The sequence below is a fragment of the Neomonachus schauinslandi genome, chromosome 8 (genome assembly GCF_002201575.2).
Source record: "Neomonachus schauinslandi chromosome 8, ASM220157v2, whole genome shotgun sequence".
NCBI lineage: Eukaryota > Metazoa > Chordata > Mammalia > Carnivora > Phocidae > Neomonachus > Neomonachus schauinslandi.
In genome coordinates, this window is record NC_058410.1 from 96736201 (window position 1) to 96763808 (window position 27608).

Genomic DNA, 27608 nt, shown 5'->3' on the forward strand with positions numbered 1-27608 from the left:
CCATTGTTTTTGGAAAATCATAAGCAAGACATGAATTAAGACAACATTGAAAAAAAATCATAAAGATAGTAAATTGGTGTTTTCATTGTTCTGGGGGTTTTTTTGTTGTTGTTGTTGTTGCTTGCTTTTGTTTTTCATCTGAAATCCTCATTGGTTAAAGACAGAAACGACTCCATTTCTACAAAGGAATGCCATGAATTTTTATGACAAGTACTGTCACACTTTTGTGAACTATCAAAGTCAAAAAGGACATTATTATGAGAGAAAAAGAAAGACAACCAGAGAACTTTAAAGGCACTTAGCTACTCTGCTGTCCTCTATTAGTGTTTTTATATGTCCAGTGATATAAAGGAAGCAGAAGCATGGAGCCTGGGGTGAAACAGGAAAACAAGCACATTATAATAACAAGGTGAAGAGACAAAGAGTCCACTGTCACAGAGAACCTCACATCGCTTAATTTCAATTTACGGGGTTACTTAAATGCATGGCCTTATGAAAATTTAATGATATGTTATGGTTCATCTGAACTTGTCAGATGGCCCCAAGCTGCAATAATCAACTTTTCAATGTCAGATTCATTTACTCCTCGAAGAATCCTGAAATAGCCATTCTCTCCCCATAACTTTCCCCAGGAATTGGCAGCAATCTGTAGAAAAAAAAAAATTAGAAAAGCTGAGTATCATAGTTGGATATTTAATCCTGACTGTAAAAACACAAGAAACTCATACATAGCTTGAAATGCTTTTAACTTATGATAGATCATAAATATTAAGAGCCTAAATATTTTCTAAATAAGAATGAAACAGTTATATTATTTATCAATTACAATAAAATGCATGCATACTCAAGTTCACAATAACCAGAACTGGTATATATAAAACCTTACAGTTCCCAAGCATACCACGGTAATATATGTATGAGAGTTTGAAATACCACATCAAAAGATGATACACAAGCTGCAATTATAGTGTCTCCTACATGACTGGCTCTGTGCTAGGCACCAGAGGAACACAGATAAATAATATATTATCCACTGTTCAGGGAGTTAACGGTCTAATGAAGGACAACAAACATAAGCCAAGGACTAAGGTAAAACTATGCACAGAGAGCTACTGAAGACAGCTGAGGGGCATCTCATGGTTCAGGAAAGTTGCCATGGAAGAGGTGCCACGTGGGGTGCATATTAAAGCCTGGGAATAAATTAACCAGATAAAAACAGGAAGAAAGGAAATCAGGTAAAGGAAAACAGTAAAAGCATAAACAGTGTGAAACAATGAAATGAAGCAATGAAATTATTATAATTAGATCATAGAACAGAGGCAGGTTGGTAGGTTATGAGGCTGAAAGGAAGTTAAGGAAATACATACTGAGAAAATAATGGTGAAAATGATGACAAGTTGTTGAGTTTCTTCCAGAAGGAGAGCAGGGTGGACAAATTTATATTTTGATTACATTACTCTGTGTGAAACAAGAAGGGTGGATTTAAGAGGGTAAACACAAGAGGCAGGGAGGCTAGCTAGTAAACTTGTAATAATCAAGTCAGATGTCTTCACAGGTGCAGGGAAAATAGGAAGAGAAATAGGGAAAGTATTTGAGAAATATTCAGCATAAATTCAGTAAGAATGAAACATTTTCTTTCTACTTTTATTTTTATTTTTTTTTTTATTTTTTTTTAAAGATTTATTTATTTTTGAGAGAGCGAGAATGAGAGAGAGAGAGTACATGAGAGGGGGGAGGGTCAGAGGGAGAAGCAGGCTCCTCGCTGAGCAGGGAGCCCGATGCGGGACTCGATCCAGGGACTCTGGGATCATGACCTGAGCCGAAGGCAGTCGCTTAACCAACTGAGCCACCCAGGCGCCCCACTACTTTTATTTTTAATTTTAAAATATGAGTATGATTAGAAAGTTAGACTAGGTTCAAAATGTCCCCTGAGGTTTAGAACTTGAGTGAATAAGTCTTTGGGGGGGGGAGGGGGTAGCAAAAACATTAATGGAGTACATAAGAATATCATGAAGGCCAGAAGGGAGCTATTTGACCACAACTAAACATAACAGAAACAGCCCTGAAGAATATATAGCCAGAAATGGAATTGTTGAATCAATGGTAGTTCTATTTTTAATTTTCTGAGGAACCTCCATACTGTTTTCCACAGTGAGTGCACCAGTTTGTATTCCCACCAGCAGTGCACTAGGCTTCCCTTTTCTCTACATCCATGTCAATACTTGTTTTCTCCTGTCTTTTTGATACTAGCCATTCTAACAGGCGTGAAGTAATATTTCACTGTGGTTTTGATTTACATTTCCCTGATGGTTAATAATATTGAGTACATTTTCATGTAACTATTGGCCATTTGTATTATTTTCAGGGGGAGGGGAAATGTCTATTCATGGCGTTTGCCCATTTTTTAATTGGATTATGTGTGGTTTTGCTATTGAGCTACATGAGTTCCTTATATATTTTGCACATTAAACCCTTATCTGATAGATTGTAAATATTTTCTCCCATGCTGGTGGTTGCCTTTTTATTTTGCTGATTGTTTTGCTAGGCAGAAGCCTTTTAGTGTGGTGTAGTTCCACTTGTTGATTTTTGCTTTTGTCTTTGCATCTTTGATGTCATACCCAAACAATATTTGCAAAGATCAATATCAGAGAGATTTTGCCCAGTGTTTTCTTCCTGTATCTTAGCAATTTCTGGGCTTATATTTAAGTCTTTAATCCATTTTGAGTTAATTTTTTGTGAATGGTATAAGATAGGATACCAATTCCATTCTGCATGTGGTTGAACAGTTTTCTCAACAACAGTTATTGAAAAAACTATCCTTTCTCCATTGCTTCTTCTTGGCCCCTTTGTCAAATATTAGTTGATTATATATATGTGGGTTTACTTCAGGGCTCTCAATCCTGTTTTATTGATCTGTGTGTCTATCTTTATGCCAGTTAACTGTTCTATTATAACTTTGTAATAAAATTTGAAATCAGGAATTGTGATGCCTCCAGCTTTGTTCTTTCTCAGGATTACTTTGGCTATTCAGGGTCTCTTCTGTTTCTATACAAATTTTATTGTCATTGGAATTTTGATAGGAATTTTATTGAATTTATAGATGGTTTTGGGTAGTATGGACATTTTAACAATATTAATTTTTCTGATCCATGAACATGGGATATCACTCCATTTATTTGTATCTTCTTCAATTTATCAATTTCTTATAATTTTTATTATACAGATCTTTCATATCCTTGGTTAAATTTATGCTAAGTATACATTTTTTATTGTATTATAAATGAATTATTTTTTTTCAAATGGTTTACTGTTCGTGTATAGAAATGCAACTGATCAGGACACCTGGGTGGCTCAGTCTGTTAAGTGTCTGACTCTTGATTTCAATTCAGGTCATGATCTCAGCTCAGTTCAGGTTGTGAGATCAAGCTCCACACTGGGCATGGAGCCTGCTTAGAATTCTCTCTCTCTCCCTCTCCCTCTGCCCCTTCTCTCCCCCTCCCCCTGCTCATGCACACACTCTCTCTCAAGAAAGAAAGAAAGAGAGAGAGAGAGAGAGAGAGAGAAAGAAAGAAAGAAAGAAAGAAAGAGATACAACTGATTTTTGTTTGTTGATTTTGTATCTTGCCACTTTGTTACTAGTTCTAATAGATTTTTGGTGGAGTGTTAAGGTTTATATATATATAATCACATAATCTGCAGAGACAATTTACTTCTTCCATTCTGATTTGGATGCCTTTTATGTATTTCTCTTGTCTAATTGCTCTTTCTAGGACTTCCAGTACTATGAGGAGGCACTCTTATTTTATTCCTGATCTTAGAGGGAAATCTTTCAATCTTTCACTATTGAATATGATGTTTACTCTGTTTGTCATATAAGGCCTTTATTATGCTAAGGTATACTCCTTCTAAACTCAATTTTTGAGAGTTTTTAACCACTAAAAGATGATGAATTTTGTCAAATGCTTTGTCTATATCTAGTGATATGATCATATAATTTTTATATTTCATTGTATCACACTTAATTGATTTGCTTATGTTGCCAGGCATAAATCCCTTTGATCATGATTATGATCATTTTAATGTACTGTTGAATTCAGTTTGCTAGTATTTTTTGGAAATTTTTGAATATTTATTCATTAGGGATATCTTCTTTTCTTCTAGTGTCCTTTTCTGGTTTTGATATCAGGGTAATGCCAGCCTTGTGAAATGCATTTGGGAGTGTTCCCTCCTCTTCAAATTTTTGGAAAAGTTTCAGAAGGATTTCGTGTTAATTTTTTAATGTTTTTATTTAAATTCCAGTTATTTAACATACAGTGTAATATTAGCTTCAGGTGCAAAATATCGTGATTCAACAATTCCATAGAACACCTGGTGCTCATCACAACAAGTGCACTCCTTCATCTCCATCAACTATTTCATCCATCCTCCCACCCACATCCCTTCTGGTAACATAGTTAAGAGTCTGTTTCTTGGTTTGCCTCACTCTTTTTATTTCCTCTTTGCTCATTTGTTTTGTTTCTTAAATTTCAGACATGAATGAAATGGTATTTGTCTTTTTCTGACTGACTTATTTCACTTAGCATAATACTCTCTAGCTCCATCCATATCATTGCAAATGGCAAGATTTTCTTTTTTTGGCTGAGTAATAATCTATCGTATACATATACACCATGTCTTCTTTATCCCCCATCAGTCTATGGACACTTGGGCTGTTTCCATAATTTCGCAATTGTAGGTAATGCTGCTATAAACACTGAGCTGCATGTATCCCTCTGAATTAGTATTTTTTGTATTCTTTGGGTAAATACTTAGTAGTGCAATTGCTGAATCATAGGGTAGTTCTATTTTAACTTTTTGAGGAACCTCCATATTGTTTTCCAGAGTGGCAGGACAAGTTTGCATTTCCACCAACAGTGCAAGAGGGTTCCCCTTTCTCCACAATCTCACCAACACCTGTTGTTTCTTGTGTTGCTGATTTTAGCCATTCTGACAAGTGTGAGGTGATACCCCATTGTAGTTTTGATTTGTATTTCCCTGATGATGAGTGAGGTTCAGCATCTTTTCATGTGTCTGTTGGCCATCTGCATGTCTTTTTTGGAAGAATGTCTATTCACATCTTCTGCCCATTTTTAATAGGATTATTATTCACTTTTTGGGTGTTGAGTTTTTAAGTTCTTTATATATTTTGGACACTAACCCTTTATCAGATATGTCATTTGCAAATATCTTCTCCCATTCCATAGGTTGTCTTTTAGATTTGATGATTGTTTCCTTTGTTATGCAGAAGCTTTTTTATTTTGATGAAGTCACAATAGTTTATTTTTACTTTTATTTCCTTTGCCTTCCCTTCCCTTCTAACCCATATCTAGAAAGAAGTTGCTACAGTTGATGTAAAGAGATTACTGCCTGTGTTCTCCTCTAGGAGTTTTATGGTTTCAATCTCACATTTAGGTCTTTCATCCATTTTGAATTTATTTTTGTGTATGGTGTAAGAAACTGGTCCAGTTTCATTCTTCTGCATGTTGCTGTGCAGTTTTAGCAACATCATTTGTTGAAGAGACTGTCTTTTTCCCATTGGATATTCTTTCCTCCTTTGTTGAAGATTAGTTTACCACATAGTTGTGGGTTCATTTCTGGGTTTTCTATTCTGTTCCATTTATCTATGTGTCTATTTTTGTGCCAGTGCCATACTGTTTTGATCCCTATCACTTAGTAGTATAACTTGAAGTTCAGAATTGTTATATCTCCAGCTTTGCTTTTCTTTTTCAAGGTTGCTGTGGCTATTCAGGGTCTCTTGTGGTTCCATACAAATTTGGGAATTGTTTATTCTAGCTCTGTGAAAAGTGCTGGTGGTATTTTGATAGGGATTGCATTAAATGTGTAGATTGTTTTGGGTAGTATAGACATTTTAACAATATTTACTCTTGTAACCCATGAGCAGGGAATATTTTTCCATTTCTTTGTGTGATCTTCAATTACTTTCATCAGTGTTTTATAGTTTTCAGAGTACAGGTCTTTCACCTCTTTGGATAGTTTTATTCCTAGGTATCTTATTATTTTTAGTGCAATTGTAAATTGATTCCTTAATTTATCTTTCTGCTGCTTCACTATTGGTGTATAGAAATACAACAGATTTGCATACATTGATTTCGTATCCTGAAACTTACTGAATTTGTTTATCAGTTTTAGCAGTTTTTTGGTGGAGTCTTTCATATAAACTACCATAACTGAAATCAGAAGAAATAGAAAATTTGAACAGACCAATAACAAGCAAAGAAATTGAAGCAGTAATCAAATAACTCTCAACAAATAAAGTCCAGGGCCAGATGGCTTCAAAGCCAAATTCTACCAAACATTTAAAGAAGCGTTAATACCTATTCTTCTCAAACTATTCCAAGAAGAAAAAAAAATAGAAAAGGAAGGAAAACTTCCCAATTCATTCTATGAAGCCAACATTACCCTGATACCAAAACCAGATAAAGACTCTACTAAAAAAGAACTACAGGCCAATATCCCTGTTGAACATGGATGCAAAAATTCTCAATAAAATACTAGCAAACTGTATCCAACAATACATTTAAAAAAAATTCAACATGATAAGTGAGATTTATTCCTATGTTGCAAGGGTGGTTCAATATTTGCAAATCAATGTGATATACTACATTAATAAAGAAAGGATAAGAACCATATCATCCTCTCAATAGTTGCAGAAAAAGCATTTGACAAAGTACAATAATATTCATTCTTGATAACAACCCTCAACAAAGCAGGGATAGAGAGAACATAACTCAACATCAAAAGGCCATATATGAAAAACCCACAGCTAATATCATCCCTAATGGGGAAAAATTGGGAGCTTTTCCTCTACAATCAGGAACAAGACAGGAATGTCCACTCTTACCCCTGCCATGTAACATAGTACTGGAAGTCCTGGCTTCAGCAATCAGACTACAAAAAGAAATAAAAGGCATCCAAATAAGCAAGGAAAAAGTCACACTTTTACTATGTGCAGATGACATGGTACTCTATACAGAGAACCCAAAAGATTCCACCAAAAAGCTGCTAGAACTGATGTTAATTTTTATTTAAATATTAGGTAGAATTCACCAGTAAAACCATTTGGTCCTGTGCTTCTCTTTGTTGGAAGGTTTTTAATTACTGATACAATCTTTTTACTCCTTATTGGTCTGTTCCCTATTTCTTAATGATTCAGTTTTAGTAGGTTGTATGCTTCCAAGAATTTACCCATTTTTTTTCTAGGTTACCCAGTTTGTTGGTATATAGGTGTTCATAGCAGTCTATTATGATCCTTTATATTTGTTGTGATGTCTCCTCTTTTATTTTTGATTTTTACTTATTTCAGTCTTATCTCCTGTTTCTTAGCCTACCTAAGGATTTGTCAATTCTGCTTGTTTCAAAAAAAAAAAAAAACAGCTCTTAGTTTTTTTGATATTTTATATTGACTTTCTGGCCTCTTTTTCATTTACTGTTACTCTGATGTATATTATTTTCTTCCTTCTACTAACTTTAGGTTTAGTTTGTTCTTTTGCTAGTTAATTGAGGTATAAAATTATTTATTTGTGATCACTCCTCTTTCTTAATGTAGGCATTTAATGCTGTAATGTTTCTTCTTATAACTGTTTTTGCTGCATTCTATAGGTTTTAATATGTTGTTTTTCCATTTTTGTTTATTTCAAGATCCTTACTAATTTCTCTTTTGAGTGCTTCTTTGATCCATTGATTTTTCACAAATATGTTTTTTTCAGGAATAATTTCCACACATCTCTGAATTTTCCAATTTTTTTCTTGTTATTGATTTCTAGTTCCATGTAATTGTGGTCAGAAAAAAATACTTGGTATGATTTCAATCTTTCATTTGCTAAGACTTGTTTTGTGACTTAATATATGAACCACCCTAGAAAATGTTCTGTGTGGGCTTGAGAAGAACGTGTTTTATGCTGCTCTGGGGTGGAATGTTCAGTATATGTTAGGTCCATTGGTCTAATGTATAGTTAAAATCCAGGGTTTCCTTATTGAATTTCTGTCTGAGTGATCTGTCCGTTGTTCATAGTGGAGTATTGAAGTCTTCTACTGTTACTGTATTGTCTATTTCTCTCTTCAGATCTGTAAATATTTGCTTAATTTATTTGGGTGTTCCAATGTTGGGTGCATAGCTTATATACACTTGATGAATTGATCCCCTTTTCATTATAAAAACCTACTTTTCTCTACAATTTTTTACTTAAAATGTTTTGTCTGATATGAGTATAGCTACCCCGGCTCTCCTATGTTTTCCATTTGTATGCAATATCTTTCTCCTCCTTTCACTTTGAGCCTATGTGTTTCCTTAAAGCTGAAATGAGTCTCTTGTAGACAGCACACAGCTGGGTCTTGTTTTTTAATCCATTCAGGCACTCTATGCCTTTTGATTAGAGAATTTAGTCATTTACATTTAAATTATTGATAAGTAAAAACTTAATGCTATCTTAGTATTTTCTGGCTGTTTTGTAGTTCCCTGTTTCTTTGTCATCTTTTGCTATCTTTCTTATGGGTGATGATTTTCCATAGTGGTATGCTTTAATTCCTTTCCTTTTAACCTCTGTGAATCTACTGAAGGTTTTCATTTTGTGGTTACCACAACACTTATATAAAATATCTTATACATATAACAGTCTATTTTATATTGATAACAACTTGACTTTGATCACATGCAAAACTCTATGCTTTTACTCCATACGTAATTTATGTATTTGATGTCATAGTTTACTTCTTTTTATATTGACTCTTTGCCTTCTTAATCAGTCCTGACATCATAAAGGAGCGCTTTCAAAACTGTGTCTAAAATTATGACTTCAATTTACCACTTCAAGGATTGAATGGCCTTAAATTAGCTAGAAATGAGACAGCAACAAAGTGTGTGGGAGTCTTAGCAACAATGAACTAAACTGAATTCTGATTTCTAAACTTTTTATTCGGTTCCAATATGTATACTTCCAAAGATAAGAAGTTAAATAATATTAGTCATAACTTAAGGTGAACTGTCAAAGATAATATTTTTAAATTCTTGTAACTATGATATGTAGCACTGTACCTATTCTCATTTAGATGTCTGAAAATTATTACTACCCACATTTCATCATTAGATCTTTGGTAAAGTCAGAAGATTATGTGATGTTTTTATAAGCAAATGCAAATTTATGTACTAATGAGAGCTAACCCCATAGGTTTGCAAAAAAATACATTATAAATTATAAAGAGCAGTACTTAGTAAATCAGCACGAATAAAAGGCACCTCAGAATATGTGTTTTGTTTATTAATCTTATTCTTCCTACTGTTATTTCTTCCATTCCCTCACCAATTTTTTGTTGTTTCTTCCAAATGCCTGAATTTTTAAAAATCTAATTATAAAGGAATGGGTAAAAATGTAGGGAAGAAATTTTCTAATGATTTAAATTTCTGAAGATTTTTAAATCTTCTTTTGAGATATATAGTACAGTCACATGTATAAACTATATTAATAATAAGTGCACAGTTTAGTGAGTTTATACACGTTTATGAGGTTCATGCCTGTGTAACCTCCATGAAGATCAAGATAAAAACCATTTCTAGAATTCCAGAAGGTCTACCATGTTCCCTCCCTGTCAATATCTACTTTCCTATCTACCATCAGTTCTTCCTGGAATTGATGCTTTTAATAATGCAGTAATGCATTCTTTTATCAATAAATAAATATATGTGTTATAGCATATATAACTAATTTATTATGTTTAATTGCTGTGTATTTTTTATTATATATCTGTACCACAATTTTTTTATCCATTCTCCTGTGGATAAACACAATGAACATAAGTAGTTGTACCATCTACACATTTAACAGTAGAATGAAAGTTCTGTTACTCCATATTCTTACCCATACTTGGTAATATCAATCCTTTTAATTTAAGCCAATCTAGTGAATGTGTGATATCTCACTGTGGTTTTAATTGGCATTTGCTGGACACCTAATCATGTTGAACACCTTTTCATATATTGGCTTGCCATTTGGATTTCTTCATTTGTGAAGTTCAAATCTGTTGTCCAGTATTGTTACTGAGCTATTGTTATTTATTTTTTCTTTCTTCCGGTGTATCTGTAAGAATTTTATATATTCTACACGTGAGTCCTTGCCACGTAGATAGATGATAGGTAGATAGATAGATGATAGATAGCTAGAGAGATGATAGATGATAGATAGATAGATAGATGATAGACAGATGATAGATAATCTTCTCTCAGTTTGTTTTACCTTTTCTATCCCATAATGCTGTCTTCTGATAGTTTTTATTTTAATGTAGTCTGATCATTTTTTCTTACAAAATTTATCCATTTTCTGTGCAGTTTAAGAAAGCTTTCCCTAATTGATATTAACATATTTGTCTAAGTTTTCTTCTACAGGTTTTATTATTTTGCAATCACACTTTAGTCTGCTCCACTTCAAATTAGTTTTGCATGTATTTTGTGAGTTAGGGGTCAAGGTTCAGTTTTTTTTCCATATGAAAAGAAAGTTGCTGTAGCTAAGGCATTGATAAACTATGGATCATGGACAAATCTGGTCAGTAACATTTGGTACAGATCATGAGTTGAGTGTTTTGTTTTGATTTTTTTCCCTTAAAGAGTTGTAAAACAACTAAAATAGAATATATAACAGAGACTTGTTGTAATCCCCAAAATGTAAATTATTTGCTACCTGGCCATTTACAGAAAAAAACAAAACAAAATAAAACAAAAAACCCTGCTAACCGTCTAGAAGTGTTTATTATAGTCTCCTTTCTCAATTGAAATTCAGTGGTTTCTTTATTGTAAAACAAGTGACCATATCCTGTGCTTTAAATCCAGATTATTTGTTTTGTGCTATCAGCCCATTCTTCTATTCTTTTGTTAATAAAATTTTTTTTCCAGTTGTATTGATATATAACTGACATGCATCAGTGTATCTAAGTTTAAGGTGTAATAATGGTTTGACTTACATATATTTTGAAATGATTACTACAATAAGTTTAGTTAATATCTATCACTTTATATAGGTGAAATAAAGAGAAAAAGCAAAAAAAAAAAAGACAAAAAATTTCCTGATGAGAATGCTTAGGATTTACTGTCCTAACAACTTTCACACATATCATACATCATTATTAATTACAGTTATTATGCTATATATTATATCCTTAGTACTTATTTATCTTATAACTGGGAGTTTGTACCTTTGACCACTTTCTCCTACTCTTACTGCCCTCAACCCCTACCTCTATTAATCACAAATTTGATCTCTTTTTCTATGATTTTGAGGGTTGGTTTGTTTTAGTTAATACATATAAGTGAGATCCTATAATATCTGTCTTTGTCTGACTTTATTTCACTTAGCATAATGCCCTCAAGTTTCATCCATGTTGTTGCAAATGGCAAGATTTCCTCCTTTCTGGCTGAATAGTATCCCATTGCACATATATACCACCATTTTTTTTTAATCCATTGATTGGTTTATAGACAGTCCCATATCTTAGCTATTATAAATAATGCTGCTATGAACACGAGGGTGCAAATATGTTTTCAAGTTAGTGGTTTCATTTCCTTTGAATATATTCCCAGAAATGGAATTGCTGGCTCACGCGGTAGTTCTATTTTTAATGTTTTGAGGATCCTTCATAACGTCTTCTATAGTGGCTGTACCATTATATAATTCTGCCAACAATGCACCAGGGTTTCCTTTCCTCCATATCCTTCCTAGCATTTATTATCTTTTGTCTTTTTGATGATGACCATTCTAACCGGCGTGGGGTGATACCTCCTGGTGGTTTTGACTTACATTTCCCTAACGACTAGTGCTGCTGAGCATCTTTTCATGTACCTGTTGGCCATTTTTATGTCTTCCTTGGAGCTAAGTCTGTTCAGATTCTTTGCTCATTTGTTATTCTCATTATTTGTTTCCTTGCTACTGAATTGTAGGAGTTCCTTAAATATTTTGGATATTAAACCCTATTCAGAAATATGACTTACAAATATTTTCTCCATTCCATAGGTTGACTTTCATTTGTTGCTTTTGTTTTTATTTTTGCTTTGTTATGTGGAAGCTTTTTAGTTTGATGTAGTCCCACTTGTTTATTTTTTTTGTCACTTGTGCCTTTGGTGACATATCCCAGAAGTGATTGCAAAGATCAATATTAGGGAGTGTTTTCCCTGTTTTCTTCTAGGCACTTTATAGTTTCAGGTCTTACATTTAAATCTTTAATCCAGGGCGCCTGGGTGGCTCAGATGGTTAAGCGTCTGCCTTCGGCTCAGGTCATGATCCCAGCGTCCTGGGATCGAGTCCCGCATCGGGCTCCCTGCTCCTTGGGAGCCTGCTTCTCCCTCTGCCTCTCTCTCTCTGTCTCTCATGAATAAATAAATAAAATCTTTAAAAAAAAATAAAAATAAAAATAAATAAATAAATCTTTAATCCATTTTGAGTTAATTTTTGCAAGTGGTGTGAAATAGAGGTCCAATTTTATCCTTTTGCATGTGAATATCCAGTATTCTCAACATCATTTATTAAAGACTACCTTTCCCTAGGCAGCCATTAGTTAATGCTACTTTTTTCTGAGAGAAACTTACCCTTTTAAAAACTCTGGCTGTTTTAAAATTTCTTTCTTTATCTTTTATATTAAACTATTTAATTATGAAATTCCTGGGTGTGGTTTTCTTGATTTCTCTTTCATGGAGTTTACTGAGCTTCCTGAATCTTTGGGTTGATGTCCTTCAGTTTTGGAAAACTATTGGCCATCATGTTTTTAAATATTGATTCTGGCTCCTTTTCTCTCTCTCTCTCTTCCTCCCTTAATCCTTCTGAGAATACAATTACATATATGTTAAATCATTTGATTGTGTTCTACCATTTGATTGTATTTACACTGTTCTGTACTTGCTTTTGTTTTTTCATTATGTTTTTCTCTGTGTACTACAAGTTGGATATATTTTATTGAATTTTATTTAAGACCACTAATTCTGTTTGCTATTTAACACATACAGTGAGTTCTTAATTTCAAATGCTGCACTCACAAATTCAATGATTCATATTTTAAATATATTTAAATCCTTTGTTAAAATTCTCCATCTTTCATGCTTTTTAAAATTTTTTTACAATGATTATTTTAAAGCCTACATCTAAAGTATTATCTATTGCTTCTATTGACAGTTTTTCCCCTTAGTTATTGGTCACATTTTTCTGCTTCACATGTCTCATAATTTTTAAATGTATGCTGGATATGTTGCCCTAATAAATAGAGATTGACCTTGGTATTATTTTCCTAAGAAGGTTAGCCCTTTCTTCTGCTAAAGAAATATGGTAAGGGACTAATCACCTCAATTTGTGCAGAAACTAAGTTGGGTCAGGGCTGGAGATAAGGTTTTGTTAAGCTCAGTACACACCTGATTTAAAATGGGGGAGGGGGGCGCTATGCCTATTAGGTTTGTGTTTCAGGCTCTCTTCCAATGGGACTTCTCCTGTAGGTTCTTCAAGACTGCAGACTTCACTGCCTTTCATCACTCTCCTCAGCTACTCACCCTGTTCAAGCACTCAGTAAATATTCCATAGGAAGAAATGGCTGTGTGTTTCAGGTTCCTCTAAATTCGAATCCAGCTGGATTCTCTTTCTCTTAGAGGTGTCTCTCTCTCTGCATATTTCAAATGTAATCAGCTTGTGCCCAGCCCTACCGAATGCTCACAGACAGAAAATCTTCTCCAGATTCAGGTTTCTCATTTCTTTAAAAATATGAGTTTGGAAAATTAATTCTGATGTTATTTTCAACTTATTTAGTGGAATATATGGCTTATTTTTATGTATTACATTTTACTTAGTAATGGAAGTCATCCATTTTTATTATAATTTACTATATTGTAGGCCTACTTGCAAATATTTTAAAACATTCATATATAATTGTGAGCAGATAAAACTTCTCTGAACTTTTCAGTGCTCTTGCAAAAAAAATTTAATCCCCTGACACACAAAAAGTGTATATGATATAGAGATAGAGAATATTTGCTTTCACTTCTGCCAGAAATATTTTATCTTCACATTCAATGAGAATTAGATCTGTAGCCATTTGTCTAGTTAATTGATTTGATCCAAAAGGATAATAAAACTTCTCTTATCTCCCCAAGAGGGCCAAAGAGTCAAAGACCAGACAAGGTCTAAATTAAGCCCATGGTGCCAGGAGAACTAGAACATTATCTCCCTTGGTATTTATATGTTAAAAGGGATGAAGTTCGGCATTTACAGACATTATCTGTGTTTATCTGGCCCTCAGAAAGACATAATTATATTCCTAAGGGTAAGGGTAAGAACACAAGACCCTTTCTATCCCATCTTAATGGATTTTTTTTTTCTCTCCTTGCAAGAAAGGAGGAGGCTGCCTGTCTCTTATACAGATAGATGGAGAAAATTCCCTGTTCTCTATCCCTCATTTATGAGGTTTCAGGTGCTACCTGTATGGAAAAACGTTGTTGCCTCTTATCACTGCCAGACTAAAGTGTGAGGACCCATGTGGTGACATGTGGCTGTTGATCTGGATGTGAGCATCAGTTAAGTACTCTTTTCTTCTGACCCAAGTTCTTTAATTCAAATGGGATAACATCTCAGACCCTTCATACTTCTTGGCAAAACAGTAGTACTAGTTAAGGATTTCATATTTTAATTAAACCAAACATTAATTTTTATGTAAAATGAAAACTATTTTAGTTACTTGACTAAGTATTTCCTGAATGCACACATTAATGTTATTCATTCACTCATTCAACAAGTATTGTGCATATTCCCAATATGTACCAGGCACTTTGCTTTGTCCTTTGGACAGAGTGGTAAATAAGGCCGATATGATACTGGCCCAAGATGATGATACAGTTAAGTGGAGAAAATGATCAACCAAAATGTGCAACTTAATAAAATATGGTAATTTTTAGTCTGATTCTCATCCTTACTACTGACATTAAACAATTATCTAAAAGAGTCACAACAGAAAGAAATCCTGCCTGTATGCCCATGAAATATAGTTTTCTTTGAAATTTTTTGACAAGTAGTAAGTTCAGAATTGATAGTAATTGCAACAAAAATAATTTAAAAGGATAGTATAGTATACATATATGTGTTGGATATATAAAAGTAAGTTAATGTATGTGCATGTGTGTATATGTCTGTGTGTACACTACCCATGAGGCTCCAGGGTGGAAATGATGAGGTTGAAGGTGAGAGGGTCACAGAAAGTTCTCTTGTGCACTTCCATTCATGGTTACTCCACAAACAGCTATGAGGTGTTATATGCTACAAACTGTTGTGAATTCAGTATCTTAATCAAAGAATTTGTTTTTGCCTCTAAATATTATATTATGAAATTGAATAATTGTTTAAACTCATTTAGTAGAAATCCCATACAGAAACTTAACTGTAGGCATTCAAAAAACATATCCCCTCCATAAATTATGAATTTTAACTATTGAGCATTAATGTTAATTACTGGCTACTGCAAGCTTCATCCTTATGAAGATAATGATATTTAAGAAAGCTCAGTTCAAATACAAAGAAGCATCATTCTATTTAAAAGCAAAATACCTCCATGTATCAACAAGATAGATATAAGGGGTAACCGCATATTTGGGTGATTGATTTTTGTGAGTGCCTTGTGAAGAAATCTAATTATCAAGAGTCACCTGATGAGTTTCACTCCTAATAGTTAATGTTTTATAAGTTATAATATGCTCTCTACTGCATATATTCAAATTCAAATTTCATAATGAATATCATTACCTATTCATTCTATTTCTGCTTTTTTGCAGAAATTAAAACTAAAATTAAAATATACATAACATAAGGACCTGGGACAATTCACCGAAGTTCCTTGTAATTAACTGAATATTTGAGGTAATATGTTCCAGTCTTCTTTAAACTTTTTCTTACATTTAACTTTCTATAATTTTTTAGACTAGACATTGTTTCTTTCTCAGTGAAGAAACATGTATGTCATAATTGGCAAGAACAAAAATAAAACACTTTACCAGTAGGAAATATTATGTTTACATATATAATATCAATATGTATAATTGATTATAACATTACAAAGCCATCATCCATAGCAAAAAAAAAAAAAAAATGGAAGAACACAAAACTGACATATGAGAGAAGTCTAACCATTAATACAGCTGATAACAAAACATTTTCCTGGTGATTCTCACTTTGAAAAAAAATACTGATTCTTCATTTATAATTTGAAATAAGAGGAGTAGAGAAAAACTATAATATAAATGATATAAAAATATAATGATTTTTCTGCTGGAGGAAATACCATTATTACAAACAATATTACAGTGACTTAGGAAAGGACTAACACAAATCAGGAAGTAGAGGCTCAGATGATTCTAAAATACTCACTTCACAGTAGAAAGTCAGTTGGAAAGAGTTACATACCCAGAATTTTTCTTTCTGCCCTTGTGCTCCTTTCAGTGTTCCCCATCTACAAATAATAATAAAAAACATTGGCATGGTTAAAAATGATTGATTTGAATTTTGATAAAATATAAATTATTGCCAGAATTTTATCTTTTCTATTTTCCTTATGGCCTCATCCTGGTTTACTATGGAATTGTCATCATAGCCCGACAAAAATGTGCCTGTGCAGTTTTCTTTTTGACCATAATGTTATTTACTTGCTCAGAATATACTCATTTAGGGGCGCCTGGGTGGCTCAGTCGTTAAGCATCTGCCTTCGGCTCAGGTCATGGTCCCAGGGTCCTGGGATCGAGCCCGACATTGGGCTCCCTGCTCCGCGGGAAGCCTGCTTCTCCCTCCCCCACTCCCCCTGCTTGCGTTCCCTCTCTCGCTGTGTCTCTCTCTGTCAAATAAATAAATAAAATCTTTAAAAAAAAAAAGAATATACTCATTTATGTCCAAATTGATTAAAGTCAAATTCATTTATCAAAGAAGATAAATTCTAGGACAACTGAGGTATGGAGGTTTTAAAGTACTTAAAGATGCCTCCCCTCTTTACATCTAGCCCTCTGAAACTCTACCCTACATGGTGTAAACTAAAAATCTCCAAGACTACTGATAACCATAATATAAATACAGATAACAGTTGTAGATAAAAGAATTTATGTGAAAATATGTATATGTGTATATTATTTCAAAAAATAGCTATGTGCCTAATGTGAGATTTCTGTTTACACATGTATCTATGGAAATCAAATCTTTTACTCCTATAACTGGTCCATTTTCAATGTAGCATATAACAATCCAAAAAGAATCCAAACTTACAATAGCTCATGTTTTCTCTTGACTAAACCCAGTGAGGGAGATGTTAGTAACATATTCTATTTACTAATAAAATAACAAGACTTGTCTAAGAACATAGAGTGGGAGATGTTGGGCCCGGACTCCAAATCCTATGTTCTTCTTCATCTTATATTTCTCTCTTGTAAATATCCAGTCCCCAGCTGCAGTGTGTCCTGAACAGCAACAGTTTTATGTGGAGAAAGCATATAGACTACCACTTTCATGTGCTGTGATGGATTGTGAGAATACAATTCTGCCCACATATCGCCCCACCAATCCCAGTATCCCTCTCTATAACAAACATTCCTTGGAGCGGGGGGGGGGGGGGGGGGTTCTTGAAAGAAATGCAAATTCACTCAAATATTTTCAACATGTCCATTTGGTAGAAAGCTGTTCTTAGTAGGTACAGAATAAAATGATACCACCATAGCACAGAGATATTGTCTAAAGAAGGCGGGTTTGTGGTAGAGATCTTGGGGGCATTCAAGAAAATATTTTAATGCATATAGATCCTTTGGCACAAAGGGAGGGAAGAAAAAAATGATGTGGAAAATGGGATAATCCTGAAAATAACAACTTTTCTTTCTCTTATTCCTGGTAGAGGCTAGGAGTGGTGATTGCAAGGTTTCCCATCTCTCTCTTGGTTTTCTGCTACACACAGGAATAGTAGACTGGAATACTTTAAGGTTTCAAATATTCTGGGCAGCTTAATGTGTAAGTTCAAGCAAGTTTAATTTTGAAAACCATTCTGCAGTTTTATAATTATATTTACATCCTTGTAACTTTTCTACAAAAAGCTATTATCACCATTGACAAAAATTACCACTCACAATAAGTGCTCCCAAATCTTCAAAGGTCATTATGTACTTCAGGTAGTAGGTCATATCTGAAACTTTGAGTTGCTCATTTTCTACTCATTTATCATGACTCTCATAACAATTTCAAAAAGCCTTTCCCGCAATCAAATTTCCTTTTAGGTGGTCCGGCTACTAGTTACTTTAGCTATTTACATAAAATACAAGAGTAAATGAGAAGTATCTAAGGAAACATTCAACTCCAAAATAAAGCAGGCAGGAGAGGAATCCCATATCTGAGATTCCACCAAATACATGAGAAGTTCAGGGCAGTTCTGCTTGAGGCACTAATGAGCCTCCTAAGAAAGAATGGCTAATCAAAAAAGAATTATCCAACAGGACAAGCTTGATCCAGCAACTAAGCCAAGATCAAAAGACATGAGGAGCAACTGAGAGGATAATTCTCTCATTCACATCTATCCACACTGGACTTAACTAAGTTTAGAGCTGGGGGGAAGGGCCAGACTTGTTATAAAAACCTGATAGAGCTATTTCACTAAAAACTATATATTGTATAAAACCCACTAATGACACTCAAATAGAGAGCAATACCAAGTTTCTTTCCCCTTCTGTAAGATCTTTCTGACTTCCTGGGCTCCAGTGCACTGAGGATGGTGCATGGGAAGACAAAGGAGTATTCAACAGAGGGAATGGAAAAGACATACAAGAAAAATGCACCAGGAGTTGAGTACTGCATTTACTGTTAAGTCCTTTTCAGATATCCCTAGGCACTCTCAAAAATATTGAGACACTGGGGGCATGAAGATCCACAATCACATATGGGGTCCAGATTTAGCAAAGCAACGACTATACATAATTCGATTACTAACAGATCAGAGACTAAATTTAAGGAAACAACATTTTCTCACAAAGGAGAAGAGACTTCAGAATGTATTCATTTGTCTTATTCCCGTATTAACAAATAAATTAAAAGTGAAATAAACTACTTAATTTGAAGACATCTAAAAAATACGAACTATCATTTTTACCACTGTTCAATCACCTATTTTTTCATATGTTCCTGTACATTTTGTTAAGATTACTTAAGTAATATTTTCAATGATATAATAGACAGCAATAATTCTTATTTTGCAAATCTATCAACTTTTGGAGTCGCTATAAGTTTCAGGAAACACTACTGTTCATTATAACTTTAACCTTTATGGAAACACATTTCTAACCTAGAGAGAATGCCAGCATTCAGATTATTACAAACATTCTCAAAATGGACAGAAAAACAAATCAAGTCTTTAAATAGAGGTGAGAGAGGAAGAAGAAAAGAAGTCCACTGAGGTTGAGAGTTTCAGAGACTAGAATGCATGTGAAAGAGAATTATAAACAAAGGATACTAACCTTGACACAAAACTCAGATAAAAAGGAGATAGCACACCTCACCAAGGAAGCTATTGTGCCGTTCCCTATGTTATACAGCCTCTATGTCAAATGACAGGCAAGGTCCATCCATCACAGGATCTAATGTTTGCACTGCAAATTTCCGTTATCTTTTCTCACCTGTATCATTTTAGACAGTTGCTAAGATGGTAATCAGCTCATAAAGTCACAGTGGGGTATTGCAGAGAAATAAACCTGTGGGTTGCTTTCTAAATATCCCATGCTTTCTGAAAGACTGCATCACTTTGCCCTAGGTGATTTCCCACTGGTATCACTGCAAATTCATGTAACTAAAACCTTTAACTGGTACAAAAAAGGAAGACTACTTATATCACTTGCTTATGGGAGAGAGTTCTTTTCTTGATCTATGAAGGGCATTTTCATATATATAGGTATATGTGTATATATATATATATATATATATATATATATATATATATATTCCTGAATTATGGTACTAGACTTTGACTTGCCTTTATACCAGTAGACTGAATATTCTAGAAACAGGTATATATTTTCACAAATATCCTCTTGTAAGTCAATGGCTGTCTTTGGGGACATAAGGAACTTCATTATATTCATATATATTCTAAACATAACTATTTACACTCTTTCTTCCTTCACTTATACATCTTCATTTTAAGGACTATTCATAAACATTTCTTTAGAAAGACCAGGACCATAACCTTACTCTGTTGAGATTGTTTCTTTAACCCTGCTAATTTGAAACCAATTATACAATAGGATCACAAGTTTGAAAGACCTTGATAGTGGCTATCTTGCTTCAAGAAATTCTACTTCATATGAACTTTATATTGTTCTTTTCAATTTTTTTCTAACTCATTAAGTTAAATTGTTTCAATTATTTAAGACCTATTAATACTTATTTTAATCTCAAAATTTCATGACACCTGGGAAAATACTGGTATTGAAAAAATCTGGGCAGCTCTCATACCACATTCCCTGAGGATGCCTGAGAACTGAGGGTTCCCGATGCTGAGTCTATGTTTACATCTCTCACTTCAAACGTGATCATTTAAGCTCTTCCTTCTGGATGGGCCTCACATGCTTACTTTTAGGTAGTTCTGGAAATACTACTCTTTTGCAGAACATCAAGAGTCTTTCCGGAGAGACCATCAATTCTGCAGGGTAAAGCATCAAAACCCATTCAAGGATGTTGTAAGATTTTGTATTACTAAGGTTATGAATATCTTTACGCATGTCCTTTTTTTTTTTTTTTAGATTTTTATTTATTTATTTGACAGAGAGAGACACAGCAAGAGAGGGAATACAAGCAGGGGGAGTGGGAGAGGGAGAAGCAGGCTTCCCACGGAGCAGGGAGCCCAACATGGGGCTCAATCCCAGGACCCTGGGATCATGACCTGAGCCGAAGGGAGATGCTTAACAACTGAGCCACCCAGGCGCCCCACGCATGTCCTCTTTAAAAAGGATGTTGTTCTTTTCAGATAACAGTGCTAATCAATACTAGAATTATGAAAAGCATATCTTAATCTATTTCTAGATACCAAAATTAATTGGAACTGAGTAACTACTTTGCACAGGATTTTAAATCATGAGTGCTGTTGTTGTTTCTTCCTTGGTTTTGGTTGATTTTGTGCTTCAGGTGTGTATATTCAGTAGTGGTCACATTAGATATGGTAAATAAGAGAGAACTGAAGATATGACTTTCTTAAGGTAATATTTATATTCCCATAAATATCTCTTTCAAAAGAAAAAAAAAAAAGCACAGAATCTCTGTGTACTTCATCCACTTATTTCAGCCTTTATCCAGAAAACTTTAGTACAAAGAAGATATATCTTTTGTCTTCAAGAAGCCGACAATTTAATGAGAGTGATTAACTTGTTTAAATTATTTAATTAAATTATTTAATTTAATTACTTAATTTAGTCTTAAATTACTTAAGAATCATTAATACTTCTTTTCTCTCAAAATTCAGTGACACCTGAGAAAATGCTGTATTGGAAAATTTGGGCAGCCACTGTACCACATTCCCTGAGGATGCCTGAGAATGGATGGTTCCCTATAGTGAGTGACAAATATATCTAATGGGAGTGAAATGAAAAACAAACGGGTATAAAAATAATTTGAAGCTGCCCAAGAAATAATTTGAATCCATAATTGCTACTTTTGTAAAAGCATGTTTTAAAATTTTCTATGGGTTACAGACAAAGAAATTAACTATCTGTAGAGGGCAAAGGTGACTGACTCCCTTCCCAGAATTGAGTAGAAATTCTTCAGGTACAAATGAAAGTATAGAATTTTAGGCACAATAAGTGCAAAGTCACAAGAGAGCTGGTAAAACTTCATCTTATTATAAGCCTATTCTAAGAACAGCACCTGGTCTTGTGGGACTGGAGAAGAGTGAAGGGAGTAGCAGGAAAAAAAAAAAGAAAGAAAGAAAGAAAAGAAAAGCAGATTGGGCTCAGGCCATAAAGAGCATCCATAGCCACCAACCTTGGCACTTAGAAAGTTGGTGATAAAGAGTCATTCAAATATGGTAATGCCATGATCCAGACAGTCTTTCAGAGAGACAACTCTGGTGTTTGCGTGAGGGAGAGATTCCAGGGGAAGGAGATTGAAAGCATGAGATAAATGCAGGTCATTAAAGCAAGAAATAATGAAATTCTGAAGAAGAATGTAAGACCCAGAAAAGAAATCTTGTTTATTCTTTTAATGCCTGTATCTCCAACACCTAGAATAGTGACTAAGACATTCATAGTCAACCCTAAATATATATTTGTTGAGCAAGTGAATTGAACTATACTGGCAGCAAGTGAATTAAATGAACAGGAGGACACAGATTTGAGAGCTATTTTGGAGGTAAAAATGATGGAGGGTATTATGCTAAGCGAGTAAGTCAGTCAGAGAAAGACAAATATCATATGATTTCACTCATATGTGGAATTTTAAGAATCAAAACAAATGACCATAGGGGAAAAAAGAGACAGGAAAACCAAGAAACAGACTCTTAACCATGGAGAACAAACTGAGGGTTACCAGAAGGGAGGTGTGTGGGGGGATGGGTGAAACAGATGATGGGGATGAAAGAGTACACTTGTCATGATGAGCACCGGGTGATGTATGAAGTGTTGAATCTCTAAATTGTACACCTGAAAATATTACATCATATGTTAACCAACTGGAATTTTAATAAAAACTTTTTTTAAAAAAAAGTGATGGAATTTGTTGGCCAAGTAGAAAGGGAGAAGAAAGAGTCAAGGTTAACTCTAGGATTTTTTGAATGAATAGGTGCCTCCAAAGTGGTGTTATTTGTAGTGCACTTCACATTACATAGAGATGTGTTCCCAACGATCAGGTTGATGTGTTATTGCCTAAACTGTAATTACAGAGTGGCTTCATCTACTTTTGAGTTCTCTCTACTGATAATGGTTTTGCGTATTAACCTTTAAATTCATTACTTTTCAGGGTTTCTGACAGGTAAAATACTGTAAGAACCAAGAAAAGCTGATTATTAAAAGGAATTGTGGAAGAGCCTTTCTACAGATTGAGGAATTGCTCTGTGATGAGAATAATTATCTCCTAACTCACATGTCAAGATCACATTTGCTTAAGAATCAAGTTCTTTAAAGCAGATCTCACATTATCTAAGAATCTGGAGTTACAAGGAGAAAAAAAAAAGTTTTATTTTATATTGATGGTAGGTGTAATACACTAGCAGAATCATCTAGACCACAATGTTTCAGTGGGCCTGACAATTTACCACTTCTGGGATCCCAGCATGTGCCCAATAGACTAACAATAGGAATTCAAACCCATGTTTTCTGGGCAGACCAATTCTGTATTAGTGAATATAGATCCACACAGATAAAAAATAAAGTTTCTCAACAGTGGACATGTAAAGAAATCTTACAGCCTAATAGAACAGGAAATTTAGGAGGAAAACAAGGAACAAATATATAAGAGAGCCTGATATGGAACTCCAACTCTTATTAAAGAAATGAAAGTCAGATAGGATACAGGTATAAAGAAACCACCAGATGAGCCTCAAGCCAATAACAATGATATGACTACTCTGGATATACGATTTTGCTTTTAAAGGTGAGATTGCAGATAGACTCTCAGCTCCCTTTACACAAAGATTTGAAAGATTAGTGCAGCAAGAATGAGGCAAAGATAAGCAGGGTCTTGTTGCCTTATGAATGTTCTCCCAGAGACACTTAGTAACTTCATTCAAAAAATGCTCAGGCCTAGTGAGTGTGGCAGTGTTGAATAGGATAGAGAGCTCTAGAAGGTGCTAATTAATGCTAGATCAAAGATGAAAGAAAATAGACTGGGGGGGGGGAGTAAAATAAAATGAGGGCATTCCCCATCTCCCCTCATTTTCCACTGAAGCAAAATGTAAATCAAGTCAGGGTTTACTCAACTTAAGATCAGGTACTTTTATTGATATGTTCTGCCAAGGGGTTACCAATTTTGTCATAGTTTGGAGAAGCATATGGTGATTTGTGAAAGATCAATTTTTTTGTGTATGAAAATGTCAGAGATGACTGTGTCCTCCTAATATTAATTACTCATCCAATCAACACTATTTACTGAGATGCTGATATATTCCTTATCCTACCCCACCCTAATATTTCAGGAAACAAAAATGTTATAACTATAATATCACACATAATTTGACCTATAAAAAGGAGTATGGAAGAAAATGACAAGACAGCTGTGCCCAGGTATGCTCTGGTCAGAATAATCTGCTGTGGAACTGAGAAAATGAACCCTCTGCATTTGCTATAGTGACAGAATATATATTAAAATATTCACAATCATGTGAAATGTACTTGGCAGAGGGAGTACAAGATCAAAAATTTCCATCATCATCACCAATGGCAATTAACTAGGGTAGTATCTTATGAAGACATACTGTAAGGGAAAACTTCAGTCCTTTGATGTTAGGAGTAGAAATGGCTTACCTTCTCATAAAATCTCACCACTCAAAGGAGACTCAAAGATTACAGTATAGTCCAGGTTATGGCTCACGGACTAAATCTGGCCCACTGTCTGTTTTTATAAATAAACTTTTATGGAAAAATTAAGCTCACTTGTTTACATATTATCTGTGACAGCTAATGGCAGAGTTGAGTTTTCAAGACCATTGGCACTAAGTGTTAATCTGACTCTACTCCAGTTTCCTTGCTTCATAGATAAAGTAACTAAGGCCCAAAGAGGTTAAGTAATGTTTCAAAATTATATGGTAAGTGGCTAAGCTGGTACTAGTGTCTAAGGCACAATTAATAACACAAGCAATAAAAAATAGGACTAGCAGAAGACAGAAAGGTGTGGGATCATTTATAGTTGAGATGGAGAAGGCATTATGGGCCCTCAGTAATTTGTAGCAGATGCCAAGAGGAAATGAGGGCATACCTGAGAGAAGAGCATTTAATGCCAAGAATGACTCTGTGTGCATTCCTAGAGACACCATGAAAGGTCTGGAAGGAGGATTGTAGACAGCCATAAAAAGATAAAGCTGGTGATGGTGAGCAAAGACTAAAAGGGAAAAGAACAGGGTTGGAGGCAGGAAGAACAGTTTGATCATTATAACAATATTCCAATCAAGGATGCATTCATCACACCCAACAATCTCACTTGTATCCAGAAATTTAATGAATATAATCATTACAATGATGGGGATGGAAAAGAATAATATTTAATACATTTATTTGAGGATCAAAATAAATCAAAGTTGTCAGTATCACATATTCACATTAATATCACTTAATATCAATTCATCACCTGTAAAATTTATATTTCTGCAATCTTTCCCTTTTTATTGTAATGTAGACTCGGTCTGGCCTTCTCTTTCGTCTTACTAAAGTAGTCAGTAAAATCCTCCATGTTTCTGCTTAGAGAAGACATTGGAAATTGCCATAGCAACCCATGCACTTTAACAAAATCTCCCAGTTCGTTCATTCATCAGGATTGTCATATATATCATATTCCTGGAACACAGGATAGAATCCTGATCTTAGATTCTAAAAGGTAAGCTTGTGAATACACCTTCTAAAAATGTATAGTGATTACCCTGAAAGTGCTCTCTCTTTTCAGAAATAGGCAATCCATACTCCAGCTGACAGAAAGAAGTCAGAAGCCACTGTACTTCCTACTCCTGATGTCCCCTTGCCCCACCGCACACTTCTGGAAATTCACATTTACTTTACTTTACCTCCATGTAAATTCTATAACTGTTGGAATTTTGAGGGCAACACCTACCTCAGAAGATACGAGTTTATAGGACAAAATCACAAAAAGAATTTAAGCTAAATCTGGAAGGTGGCACTCACCAGGGGCTAATAAAATCCCATCACACAGGCCCCCCAAATCTGAAGTATCCACAGACATTAACATTCATTCAACAAGAAGGTAAAGTGTATTTTCCCAATTACTGAAAGGCATTTTCAGCCTTGGCATAACCCATTGCCCCCGTTCTTAATGAATCTAAGAAATTGCCTATAATCATCTTTTTCAACTGACCATTTGTTCACATACCATGTCTTTCCCTGATGTCTACCACCTAGAAAATTGTTATTTCCAACCATGCTGATTTTACACAATCCAGTAGAATTAAAGTGTCTGTGACCAAACCCTTACTATTTACATGGCTTTCTTGGTACAAATAGAATCATATTATCTAAGGCCATGAAACTTTTATCACATTTACCAAAGAAGTTATTCATTTATTCCTACAGTCACATGTGTAAAGATGTATATCATAGATAAGTACTCATTAATGCCATAATTAGAATCAGCTCCAAATTATAGTCTCTAAAAATAATTCTGAAAATAGGTTCAGAGTAATAAAGAAAAAGTTAAGGGAAGTATGAACTTTTACAAAATTAAATGAACTATAAAATGAGTAGCCTATTAGGTGGCAGACACACTGTCTCATTTTATCCTCACAACAAGATGGTGAGCATTAAATTATTATCCAATGTAATAGATGAGAAAATGGAGATATACAGATTAAATTCCCTGCCTGAGATCACCTAAGGAGAAGGTCAGAACTAGCATTTGAATCTAAACGTGACTCCAAAACCCAGTTTTTTATGGTCTACAGTATTGCTTCCACAATCTGTCCTGAAGCAAAAAAGACCTTAGAGACCTGTGTGTGTGTGTGTGTACACAAATATATTGTTTTATATGTGTTTTATAAGCCACATTCTTATGAATGTCAAGAGAGCTTTCTAAGAATTCTTTTTAAAACAATGCTCCTACCATGCCTGCACCTAAATAAAAAAACGAAGCTTTTTTTTTTTTTTTTTTTTGGCTATTGTTTTGTTTTGTAAAAAGTCAGTTCATAGTAACAGCAGTTATAGAGTAGAATGGACCTGGTTAGGGTTTGAGATGACAAATCAATGAGACACCAATGTCAAACAAGAGAAAACAAATGGAGCACAAACTGTTCTGTCAATTTGATTCAGTGCTGACAAAGGCAACACGATTCAATCAGCACTGAAAAGAGAAGAAAAATAAACCTCATTTATCAGTTGCACCGTCACCAGAGTTCCTCTCCACTGCCACTCTTCTGTTTGTTTGTGAGTTCAACTCAAAGAATCTCAAGAGTCTGCAGAACCTCCCAGTGGCTTCCTTGAACAATTGAGTGATAACTTTCCATAGCTGAATCAAATGAGTAGGTATTATTTTATTTTACTTATTAAGGTTCTTCACATTATTCCTCTTATTATCCTCAGCATCTAGCAAGGTGTCTAGTACATAATCATTGCACAATAAAATTTATTTAAATTTTCAGTTGAGAATCAACGTGGGAGGTATCTACATGGACTAAATTACTGCACTTTTTTTCAAAGAAGTTAAAATACTTTTGGAAGTCATTCAATATAATAGCCAAAGGATTCTTTTAGCCATTGCATAGTCTTAATTAATTAGGTTTGTTTTCATCAAGTTTAATACACACACAATAGAAAAATATATGAATGCTAAGGAAACTCACATAGACAAAGTCAAATCTGGCAGGACTTAAGATGGAGATAAAAAATA

At 34.3% G+C, this 27608-nt stretch overlaps 1 protein-coding gene across 1 annotated transcript in view; it reads right to left on the reverse strand.

The window, feature by feature from the left end:
• Nucleotides 1-511: 511 nt before the first annotated feature.
• The window catches only part of TINAG (tubulointerstitial nephritis antigen), an 89196-nt gene continuing 62099 nt past the window's right edge, over nt 512-27608 (reverse strand). The window contains exons 10-11 of the mRNA XM_021692075.1: nt 16467-16512; nt 512-646 (exon numbers count right to left, since the gene is read on the reverse strand). Of these exons, the coding sequence (XP_021547750.1) occupies nt 512-646; nt 16467-16512 (181 nt within the window). The remainder of the gene's footprint in view (nt 647-16466; nt 16513-27608) is intronic.